This window comes from Pleurodeles waltl, chromosome 12 (assembly GCF_031143425.1).
Source record: "Pleurodeles waltl isolate 20211129_DDA chromosome 12, aPleWal1.hap1.20221129, whole genome shotgun sequence".
NCBI classification, from domain to species: Eukaryota; Metazoa; Chordata; class Amphibia; order Caudata; family Salamandridae; genus Pleurodeles; species Pleurodeles waltl.
Genome location: NC_090451.1, coordinates 38,072,184 through 38,084,100, shown reverse-complemented (window position 1 = coordinate 38,084,100; position 11,917 = coordinate 38,072,184). Strand labels below are relative to the sequence as shown.

Genomic DNA, 11,917 nt, shown 5'->3' with positions numbered 1-11,917 from the left:
AACTAAATGTTTAAACTCCCTAGAAAGGAGTGAAAAGTACCACCTCAAAAAATGAATCCTGCCTAGCAACTTGAGCTTGATGGCCCTCCCCGATTCTCCGACTCTTGTCGGAATGGGCAGAGAGGTATTATATGAGGGGTGTGGATACCCAAAGCATGGTTGCTGAAAGAAGAATTACAATAAAACACTCTTTTGGCCACTGGAGGAATTTGCATTTGTTGTCAAAAAGCAGATGTAAAATTTTACAGTAAAGAGACAGAAATAGGACAAAAACCTGAGTTGCGTACCCCCACTAGGTACCATGCTTTATTATCCGGGTACAGGGCAGAGACATCCTCTGATTGTCGTCTGACCCTCCATTGGCACTTTACAAGACATCCGCCACTGTCTTTGACGCCCAGACGAGAGTGAAACCTAAGGCGTGTTGTGATGGTAGATCATGCAGGGGGGGCCACGTAACTCTCCATGCTTTGTGCTTCCGCTGGTACAAAAAGTCCCTGCATCAAAGACTGGTACTGTCCGGGATCCAGGAATCCCATGAGTTTTCCACCAGGTGGGAAGGAGGTTGCGTAAGACCATGCATCTCATGCGCATTAGTATGTAATCGTCGTGCATCAGAAAAGAGTTTTCCCTTTCACCTGGCCCCAAAGGTGAACTCTGCATGCAGCATCGACCCCACAGTCCCAAGCAACAGGATCTGCCCAGCATCATAAATTTACACTGCATTACAGAAAAGCTTTGTACACTTATTGCTGTTAGACACCTACCCTGAGGACTGATCTGCTTAATGCTCAATGCTACTGTGCTGTTTCTCAACAAAGTAACCGGTGCTTAAAGTATAAAAACCAGCACATGGACTCTTAAAATGAAAGCATAGGACTCATCAATGACGAGGAAAGGTTCAGGGGCTGACATCAAATATTAGTGCTTTACACAGAAGGTATGATCTGAGCGGTAGAGAAACTGTACATAGGAATCGTCAGCTGGCGGGTGGTCCGCAGCGGGATTGCCAGTAGAAAGTGGCACTCTGCTTGGTATTTGGATGGCAGCGATGTTTGTGTATGCCGGTAGCGCTGGCTTACCCTGGGGCAACTTTGAGGCGTATCCCAATAGCTGAGAAGGATCCACTTAATTCTCCTCAGCCCTACTCCTCTTTCAAAGTCAATGTCTTGTTGGAAAATGTCTTCATTTCGTCATAGGGCACCCCGCCTCTATAAACGGGCTGGGCGTGAATGGCTGCGTTTGTAGCGCAGTTCACCGTTTCACTCAGACCTAGACATGCGTAGCCTTCCATCGCTGGATCCCTTCCTGCATCCGGGCCGGCGGGCTCTGTGCTGTGCCGTTGCGGTAGCAGTAGACACCGAAGAGTTTGTACTTCTTGTCTGGGAAGCCCAGGCTGCGTACCCCTGGTTCCCGCCCTCCGCAGCGGGCCCGGGGGTTCACGATTGGGTAGCGGATGCTGCCGTCCTCTAGCCAGCCCGCCTCGCAGCGGTCTAGCAGCTGGATCTTCCAAGCAGCGTACAGTTGCCCCACCTTGGCCAGCACGGCGCCCTGTGCCTCGCAAGCTTTGGCGGCTTCGGCGTAGCTCAGCTTCCTGTACGTCTTAAGGAAGTAAACTCTCCCTAGAAGAGAAAAGCAGGTACATAAGCTGTATTAGATCTAGCTGTCAATTTTAATTTCCCAAATGCATTGGTGTCCCGCCATTCTGTGAAGAAACAGTGCGGCATGTTTGCTGCTATGGGCAAAATTACATTTTGCCTCTCTTCGTCCATCCCGCCACAGGGCCCAGTAAGTAGCACGTAATACAATACAGGGTAACGCCACCTTTAAATAATTTTCTCAAACAAGAAAATAAACTGGGTTATAAATGCATGCGTGGCCAGAGGGCCCTGAAAATGTTGGATTCACCCACGGTGGCAAACGTTTGGCACAGTACACTTAAAGTACCTTTATAAAGCGGAGTGCACTGTACAGAAACAACTGTCTAGAATCGGGCAGAGTACTCCTTCAAATGTGTTTTGCAACAAGAGTGAAAGTGTGTTTCAGGGCATTCCTTGAACAGTTTTTTTTTCCAGTGTTGACAGAGAATTTGCAGTGGGAGCTTGAGAGTACCAAAATCTCTCTGATGTGATATTACTAGTGCTTAATTGGTGCTGGTGTTTGCCAGAGCTCAGCACTTATTTGTAATCACCAGGCAGATATTTATGAGAATACATTACATGGTGGCGCTATTTATATGTTTGACAGCAAAACGAATTAGTGGCGCATTTAACTATTTAATATATTTAACTTATTTAACTTATTTAACTTATTTAGTATATCTTTAATATATCTTCATTTATCCAGCTGTAGTGGACTCATGTGAAATACCACGAGCCCTACCACTTCATGTCCTACAAATTAAACTGGATGGCACCACATGGGGGCTAGTATCCTAGGAGAGAATGAATGCTTGAATGAGCCACTATTTGCTTTTTGAATGATGGAATGGTCTTAGTAACTGCAGTCTGTTCCTCCAGTGACACACCTCTAGTGCCAAGAAGCCAGTTGTTAATGTGACACCTTCGTTTCTCCCTCCAGCGCCCTGTGATCCGCCCTTCTTAGCCCCAGTTTCTCCTTCTCTCCCTCCATCCCTCTCTCGCAGAGGGCCAGCTGCCCTGGTCCTCTCCCCTCTGTTCGGAAACCAACCGTTCTTCCACTCACACGCCTCACGTAGAGGCCTCGTATGATCTGCAAGGCTCCTGAACCGCCTTCTGTTTGCCGTAGCGCTTTGAAGCCCCCATTGAGCGGAAAAGGCACACAGAAGAGGTGATGGAACACAGGCTGTTTGCACAAGCACCGAGATCCTGTCGCAGCGCCTGACATGCGGCATGCGGCGCAGGCGCTAGAGAAGGGGTGTGGGGGGAAAGGAGGGGGGAGCAAGCGGGAGGGGAATTGAGAAGAAGAGGGCACGTAAAGATGAGGGAGAAACAGAAAAGGGGAGGGAGAAAGACGGGAGCGTCAGAGGGTGAGACCGAGATGGGAGAAGAGGCAGAGGGGGGGGGGAAGAGGGGCGAGAGAGGGGCACATTGAGGGTGTGGTAGTGAAACTAAGATGGGAAGAGCAGGAGAGACAGAAGAGGTGGGACAAGCAGGGAGACCGAGGGAGGAAGAGCAGATGGAGAGAGGAGAGCCGGGGAGGAGAGAGAAACAGAAGCTGGTGGGAGAGAAGTTACATCGCAGGTAGACACGTGTTTCAGCCTCCCAGGCCGATGAATGGCAGATCCGGAGAGGAGATGCTGTCAGATGCCACAGGAACCTCCGAAGGTCATCAGGTGCGTACACTACGTCACCGACCACATACTGTGTACATCAATGGCATGGCGGCCTACTGGTTTAGAGTGACCCATCTGGGATTCACTATAATGACATCACTGCTTCAAGCTGCGCCCAATGAGACCTCTGATTAACGTGAAATAAAGAAGTTTCATTGGATAATAAGTACCTGTACATACACGCAGGACCACTGGAATTATGCGGCAGTGGAGGAGCAAGTTATGTGGTAGGATTGATTAAACTATGGGGCAACAAAACGCTCATCATGGCGTGGAATAGTTTTTCCTTCATTATTTTGTTTTCTCGACCCACGTTTACACTGTTTGAGCAAAAGTTTCACCTCATTAGTTCCAGATTAACACCCAAGCACAGCAATACGCCACTTAAAAGTGACCAGTCGATATTTTTGAAGGGCTTTCCAATGCGCAGCAACACACGTGTCTCTGTTTTAAGTAACTATTGATCTATTTGAGCTAGAAACACGTTTTTTTTTAAATCTTAGTTTATGCAGCAGATAATGGATTATGTGGCAAATGCGGTGAATCCATAACTATGCGGAGACGCTTCAGGATTGCATAACTCCAGTGGCCTTACATATATAAACCCCAATAATCCCACCACCTCATACATCCCACCACCCCATACACCCCACCACCCCACTCCTCCCACCACCCCATACATCCCACCACCACCCCATACATCCTGCCATCCCACCACCTCACTCATCCCAACCACCCCACTCTCCGCCTCTTTGGCGCAGACGCCTTTACTCCACTCCGCATATTAATGCTTTCGCACACAGATGTGTTGGCACACCTTCTTTGCTTTTCGTAGCGCTTCTCGCATTTTCCCCCACACGAGGCCTCTGGGAGTGTGAACACTGCATTACAAAATTAATTTTCACCTTGCTTCCCTCCTCGTCTGCGCAAACCTAACTCCCAAATCTTCTCGGGGTGCCTGCACTTACTTCGGCTGTATTGATCTGTAATCTACCATTGTATGATTAATCGCTCTTGCGCAGCTCTGCCGAGTTTCCCAGGCCCATGCGTGATGTGCTGCTTCAATCCAGGTTTTTTCTTTAAATTCTGGGAATTGTAGTCTTGTTTATTCCATTAAAAAACAGGTCTTCATGTTCCAGAATTCAAAGGAGAACCCCTGGCCTGCAGCAGCACATCACGCATGGATGTGGGAAACTTGTCCGCTTGGCTTGCGGTGCCTAGGAAGATGTGCACATGCTAGGGCCAGAGAGCCCTGCCTGACATACATCCCACTGCCAGCCCAATAAACAACAAAGGTTGAAAGGACGGTCCCTGTCCCAACACGTGTTGTCTTATTGCGATTTGATGTTTGGGCCTCTAAGCACTGCACCAATCATTTCTCCAGTATCAGCAGCATTTAACTTTGGCAAGTGGTAGTCCGTCATTAGGAATGACTCAGCCTTTGGCACCTGCCTCCTGAAGAAGACCCTAAACTGACACGTTTCAGTCCTGTTTTGGTCCTGAGCATCCACTACTGTGTCTCCTTTTTCATATTTGAGTGAGATAATGTTTAGATATTCCCTTTGTGAGGATTTGGGTGTAATATATGGTATAGCAGTGGGACTTATCATGGAATACACTCACAAAAACTGTCTTGGGTCCTCCAGTCAGGCTTATTTGAACAACCTTAAGCTCAACCCTGGGTAGTTATGGCTTTCGAGCTGCTGCACAAAGGAACTATGGGCCATATGTACGAACACATTTTCCCATTGACACAGAATGGGAAAAACCCTTTGCTACATCTGGCCCTTAGTGTAAAGCGTTAAACAGTACCAAACAATGGAATAAAAGTCATGCAACACCAAAGAACCAGAACACCAATTTATAAAACTAGATTATATTTGTATGACTTTTTAGCGACCTTGATGAGAAAAATCTACTGGAGGGATCCTGGGATCCAGATTTGAAAGTTATTATCACTTTTTAGTGTGAGCACGCAAGCGCTTCCGACCTGTTGTCAGCTTTCTGTTAGGCTTTGACCACGCCCATCACTTTCATTTGTTCGCAAGCTTGCCTTTTAAAATTCCCTTCCAATAATTTGTGAAAGGCAAGCATACATCATGCCTTTTCTGATGTTTAGCCCTCTTCAAGAGCACTGGCCAACTAATGTTAACATATGCAGCATCCATGTTTTACGCAGGCATTCTGAACTACTTATTTTTATTTTTTAGGTTGAGCTTCTCTCTTGTTTAGTATTTGCAACACTGCCTACTTTTTAAAACTGTTTTGTGGTGTCTGTAGATTGGTGATTGTTTAATGCTCTGGTCAGTCCTTTTACTTCAGATTCATGAACAGAGTCGTTAGCTACAGCGTGTTAAAGTGCATGTGTATCCCTACCCCCAAAAGCTTGCACAACGGGTTTACTGCTCTATGGTGTTGCTTTTTTTTGCAAGATATAGGTTTGTTTCCATGTAAAAATGTGGCTGAACATACTCAGAGTATGTTCAGCCAAATTTTTACATGGAAACAAACCCCTGAACATCTTTCAAAGGACAATTATTTTCATGTTCATCGTGGCCGAGTTGGAAAGCGTTCTGCAATTGAAGCTTTATTTTTGTTGTGGATCTTATGACTAGTTAAATGTCTGGCTCACAGGATCTTTTAGGCAGAAGGTACATGGAAATGCTTTAGTTATATGCTGGGCCACAGGAATTATGTCGTAGAGAGGATCAAATTATGCAACAGGGTTCACCAATTTATGTGGCAAGAAAAGTCCAGTTATGCATTTACAACGCCAATAGCTGTAACTCAAGCAAATGCAAGAGCTATTGTATTGCAAATTCTTGGTAATCCAACTGCTTACAAACATTGATCAAAAAAAAGTTTGGAAACTTTTCAAAAGTTACTGTGGCTACTTGCCTGGTTTGGGCAACTAAATCCAACAAGATGAAGGTCTGTGGGACTAATAGGGTAGATTTGGACAGTTTCCTGGCCACCAGAGCATTTTCCAGCACAGTTCCAAACTTTACAACACAACAGCTTTAGACTATAATGGAGTGGTCCTGATGCTGGGGATGCAGGATGAAATAATGCTCAAGGATGCTCCGGTTGCTGTGTGTCAATGGGGGTGCCTTAGTGGTGGTTCCTCAGTCCACGGGTGATGTGGGGCAACTTTGGCCATGGAGGTCCTCTTCAAGGCAGTAGAAGGATAGCTGCTGCTGGTCTACCGGTCTCCGGACACAGCGCTTGATTAAATAACCTTGGTGGAGGCTGGTGTCCCCCTTGAGTGACCAATCTGGACTCTAGAGACAATTCCAGGTCCAGCTGACTTGGGTGCAATTTTTGCCCATCAAGGATCGGTCTCTTTGGGAGCCCAGTGACTCATAGCTGCAGAACGTCTGGAATGGCTATCAAACTGCCGGTTTTAACTTCTTCAACTCTTTTGTCCCTGGAGCTGGTTCCAGGAGATCAGCCATCTGATCCTTGGAGTCAATGCTTTGGGCTGGGGCATGACATTTCCCCATGCTAGGAGCCTCTGACACAGTCCCAACTTCGCTAGCCCAAATTGCAACAAATGCAGTCCAGCAGAGAGTGCAGCCACTCTTTGTGCAGGTCCAAAGGCAGGCCTTCTTCAGTCTTTGCTCCAGTTCCCGGGTGATTTCAGGTTTACGGTGGCAGGGGTCCCATATCTATCCCATGAAAGTGCCCAGAGGGGGCCGTGGGGTCACTAGCCAGTGGGCTACCTAGCCCCCTTTCTCTGGATGATAGACTTCCAGCAAATTGTTGCATTTGGCAATCACAGGGTGCACTATTATAGCCACTATCAAGATGGCTGAACTTTCCCTCAACTGTGAAGAGTTTGGTAGCCCACCCTAGAGATGTGGCTACCTGGGGGCTACACAGCCACAGAAAAACTGGTTTGTGCACTGGTCTTCCCTTTCTGGCCCGACTACAACCTGTCTACCTGAACAAAGGGCGCCTCTTCGGAGTGTTATCACCATTTTCCCACCAAAGGCAGCTTCCCCTGTGTAGCTCGCCTTTTGGGCTAACACCCAGACTGGCTTTCTGCTAAAGGGAGGTAACATCCCACCTTTCTACGGGCTACTTTTGTTCCTAAGCCTGGGAGGCATTCATACTACTCCCCAGGTGGCCAAAAAGCTGTGTGTTGGACAGTGCCCACCTGAGGCCACTGGACCCACTAGGACACAGAGTGGCAACTTTCTTAAAGTTGCATTTCTTTAATAGTAACATTAAATTTGACCTGGGCATTAGGTTGTGTTTCATGCCACGATTAATTTGAAATCTTACAGTACTTAGTTAGGTAGTCCCACTCAGGAGTAAACCAAGCTGGGATGCCAGCCGGTAACCTGGTGTTAGCCAATGGGGCTTTTAACTTCTCCACAGCAGAACGACAATTTTGAAGTGTTGCTGCAAAGACAAATGAAAAAGATATGTCTTACCTAATAATATACAGCTCCCTGCCGTAGCGCTCTATAGGCCTTCCTTAGGAGAGACGTACATATAGTGTTGAGGAAAGGGTGGCTTTGCTATTTGTTCGAATGGCAAAGTCGAACTAGCTGTTTAAACACTGCCCTTCCTGTCTACATTGGCAGCTGGGAGCTATTTTGTACCTTGTCACACACAGGGTGGCACAAACTGTGCCACAGTCCTGAGTGGACACTCTGCTTTACATGCTTTGATTACCCTATGTACCATATACTAGGGGCTTATAAGCAGTGCTTACTTAGTAAATAAAAACGTGCTTGTTAGAAATGGGGTCCTTGGTTGACAGTCAGGTTACCCCCTGTTCAAGCAAAGACCCTCACTCTAGTCAGGGTAAAAGAGAATCACCCTCAGCTAACCCCTGCTTACCCCCTTGGTAGCTTGGCAGAGCAGTAGGCTTAACCTCAGAGTGCTAGGCGTAAAGTATTTGTACCAACACACACAGTAACTCAATGAAAACACTACAAAATGACAACACAGGTTTAGAAAAATAGGAAATATTTATCTAAACAAAACAAGACCAAAACGACAAAAATCCACCATACACAAGTCAAGTTATTAATTAAAAATCAAAAAGAGTCTTTAAGTAGTTTTAAAAACACACTAGCGCTGCTAGAGTGAAAATGTACCTGGTGTGCGTCAAAAATAACCCCGCACTGGCGGGTGTGCGTCGAAAATAACTCCGCACGGCGGTACTCGAGTCAAAAATCCAGCCGCACGATGAGTTGACGATCCAGCCGCGCAGGTTGCGATCTCCCAGCCTCCGTCAGCGATGCTGCGCGTCGTTTCTCCTGCTCCGTGCGTCGATTCTTCGGTCGCGTTTCCTGCGAGCGTCGTTTCTCAGCCGCGGAGCTGGCGGCGCGTCGTTTTTCAGCCGCCGATCGGATTCGCGTCGATCTTTTCCCCGCACGGCGCTCTGTGCGTGGATTTTCTTGTCTTTAGGCTGCCAGCTTCTCCTTTCAGGGTCCCAGGATTGGATGGGCACCACAGGGCAGAGTAGGAGTCTCTCCAGAGGCTCCAGGTGCTGGCAGAGAGAAGTCTTTGCTGTCCCTGAGACTTCAAACAACAGGAGGCAAGCTCTAGATCAAGCCCTTGGAGATTTCTTCTCAAGATGGAAGGCACACAAAGTCCAGTCTTTGCCCTCTTACTCTGGCAGAAGCAGCACTGCAGGAAAGCTCCACAAAGCACAGTCACAGGCAGGGCAGCACTTCCTCCTCAGCTAACAGCTCTTCTCCAGGCAGAGGTTCCTCTTGATTCCAGAAGTGTTTCTGAAGTCTGTAGATTTGGGTGCCCTTCTTATACCCATTTTAGTCTTTGAAGTCACCTTTCTTCAAAGGGGACTCACACCTACTTGTGAAATCCTGCCTTGCCCAGGCAAGGCCTCAGACACACACCAGGGGGTTGGAGCCGGCATTGTTAGAGGCAGGCACAGTCCTTTCAGATGAGAGTGACCACTCCACCCCTCCCTCCTAGCAGAGATGGCTAATCAGGAAATACAGGTTACACCCCAGCTCCCTTTGTGTCACTGTCTGGTGTGAGGTGAAAAACAACCCAACTGTCAAACTGACCCAGACAGGGAATCCACAAACAAGGCAGAGTCACAGAATGGTTTAAGCAAGAAAATGCTCACTTTCTAAAAGTGGCATTTTCAAACGCACAATCTTAAAATCAACTTTACTAAAAGATGTATTTTTAAATTGTGAGTTCAGGGACCCCAAACTCCACATGTCCATCTACTCTCTAGGGGAATCTACGCTTTAATCATATTTAAAGGTAGCCCCCATATTATCATATGAGAGAGACAGTCCTTGCAACAGTGAAAAACGAATTTAGCAGTATTTCACTGTCAGGACATATAAACCACATTACTATATGTCCTACCTTATCCATACACTGCACCCTGCCCTTGGGGCTACCTAGGGCCTACCTTAGGGGTGTCTTACATGTAAGAAAGGGAAGGTTTAGGCCTGGCAAGTGGGTACACTTGCCAAGTCGAATTTACAGTGTAAAAATACACACACAGACACTGCAGTGGCAGGTCTGAGACATGATTACAGAGCTACTTATGTGGGTGGCACAACCAGTGCTGCAGGCCCACTAGTAGCATTTGATTTACAGGCCCTGGGCACCTCTAGTGCACTTTACTAGGGGCTTAACAGTAAAACAAATATGCCAATCATGGAGAACCAATTACGTATACATTTTAAACAGGAGCACTTGCACTTTAGCACTGGTTAGCAGTGGTAAAGTGCCCAGAGTAACAAACACAATAAAATCAGAGTCCAGCACACATCAACAACCTGGGGAACAGAGGCAAAAAGTTAAGGGAGACCACGCCAAGGATGAAAAGTCTAACAGTGCTGAAACACGCTTGTGCTGCAATTAAATGTGCGACCATGGAACACTGAGACAGAGTAATCCAAAAGCCATCTCAGGCCTCTTCAATCCATTTACAGCCACTCCCTGCCCCTTCAGCGCACTCTTGCAGCTTTCTCCCTCTGTGACACACTCATTTTACTCATCCTCCATCTTTCCCATATGTGTCTTTTGCTTGCAGAAAAATAAGTGCTGGCCCTCAAAAATGAGTGCCAGTGCCCCGCACCGGAAACCACCGGCTCAAATTAAGCACTGCTTATAAGTCAGTATTTGTTAATTGGGATAGCCAATTCGACCTACACTTTAGGGTCAGGGTACAGGGTTAGCAAGCCTTAGTGCATGCTCAGAGTTGACAAACCAGCAGCTAGTAGTCTAAATAGGGACAGAAAATGGGGACCTGCAAAAAGCCTGTTTCCCTACACCCCTGAAGGGCTGCATTCTGTAGCTGATTTTAGAAGGTGAATAGAACTATTTTTACTGAGATAAATGAGCGTACAGGTCTTCAGTGATCATTGGCATTTATTTTGGTCCAAAACACATTCTTTGGTGCAGTAAAACTGCACGGGCTGTTTCACTGACGCTTCTCACAGAACAAAGTCTCCATTTGTTTTCTAGGTTGCTTCCTTTTAAAAACCTTCCACCCAGCCGCCATATTTTTATTTTTCAGGAAGACGGCATGCGTGAGGATCAAGGTTCCTAGTACATATGAATGACTGCCCAGTGGCTCCTCATGCCTAAGAAAGGGTCACCTATCGGTTCCTAATTTGTCTCTTGTAGTGGTAGTGGTTGTGCATCAGAATACTGTGGACAAAAATATCTACCTGTCAAAATATCATGCCAAAATACTGTCTACCAGAATATTGTGAAAGTAACTGTATTAGTATAGATTTACTGTTCTTTACTCCACATCTATGTACCTTACAGAAATATATAGAGAGCAAACAGCTGCAGTTTTGTTTGGTGGACTGCTGGGGTGGGACTACACCCCTCAGCAGCCTCTAACCCCACAGCCAGGAGGCCGTGCCGGAGAACGTGTGTTCTTAAGCGCCTGGAGGTTCCCACAGTATGGGAGCAAGCACTTGCCGCTCTTGTTTGGTGGACTGCTGCGGTGGGACTACACTCCAACATCTAGTAATGCCCACAGCCAGGACGAGGGGGCTGAGAACTCACGCTCTAAGTGCCTGGAGAGTCCCTGGGATGTGCCCAGGCCAAGAGTGGGCCTGTCTTTGTCCATCATCGCCCAGAGGAGGCTGGGCTGGGCCACCCCCCTTTCATCACGCACCAGGTACTGTTGGCTTTTTCTTCATAAACATTTTTGTAATTACTTGTTATTCTAAAATGGGGAAGTGTAAGCCCTTCGAGCCCCCCCTGAAGTTGCTCCTGGTACTCTGAGTGGGCTTCTGCCAAGGGCAGTTGGAGCCATTAAGAAAGAGATTGGGCTAACCAAATGTCCTTTGTCTCTCGCCCCCTCCTTTGTATCCCAGAGTGTTCCATGGGCCTCCCCGGTTGCTCAGGTCCTTGACACAAGAACTGTGGCCAACATCCCAGTTGCAGGGCTCGGCACTGAAGACGTAGCAGCTAGTACAGCTCCTGCTGTCCAGCCCGGGGAGGCACAACCCAGTGGCGCTATAACCGGGGTCAAGTGGGCAAGAGGAAGAGAGCCGGAGTAGAAACAAAATCAAGGAGGAAGCTCTTCAACTCTGTCCCCAGAAGGATAACAGGCTACTAGAGAAGGACCACTTTACA

General features: G+C 47.3%; 1 protein-coding gene and 1 pseudogene across 2 annotated transcripts in view; one reads left to right on the top strand and one right to left on the bottom strand.

The window, feature by feature from the left end:
* Positions 1-274: 274 nt before the first annotated feature.
* The window catches only part of HAPLN4 (hyaluronan and proteoglycan link protein 4), a 130,781-nt gene continuing 119,138 nt past the window's right edge, over positions 275-11,917 (bottom strand). The window contains exon 5 of one of the 2 annotated variants that reach the window (XM_069217417.1): positions 275-1,622. In XM_069217417.1, the coding sequence (XP_069073518.1) occupies positions 1,273-1,622 (350 nt within the window). In that variant the 3' untranslated portion in view covers positions 275-1,272. The remainder of the gene's footprint in view (positions 1,623-11,917) is intronic. The other variant, XM_069217418.1, reaches the window with a different exon arrangement.
* The window catches only part of LOC138267980 (trichohyalin-like), a 38,120-nt pseudogene continuing 29,296 nt past the window's right edge, over positions 3,094-11,917 (top strand).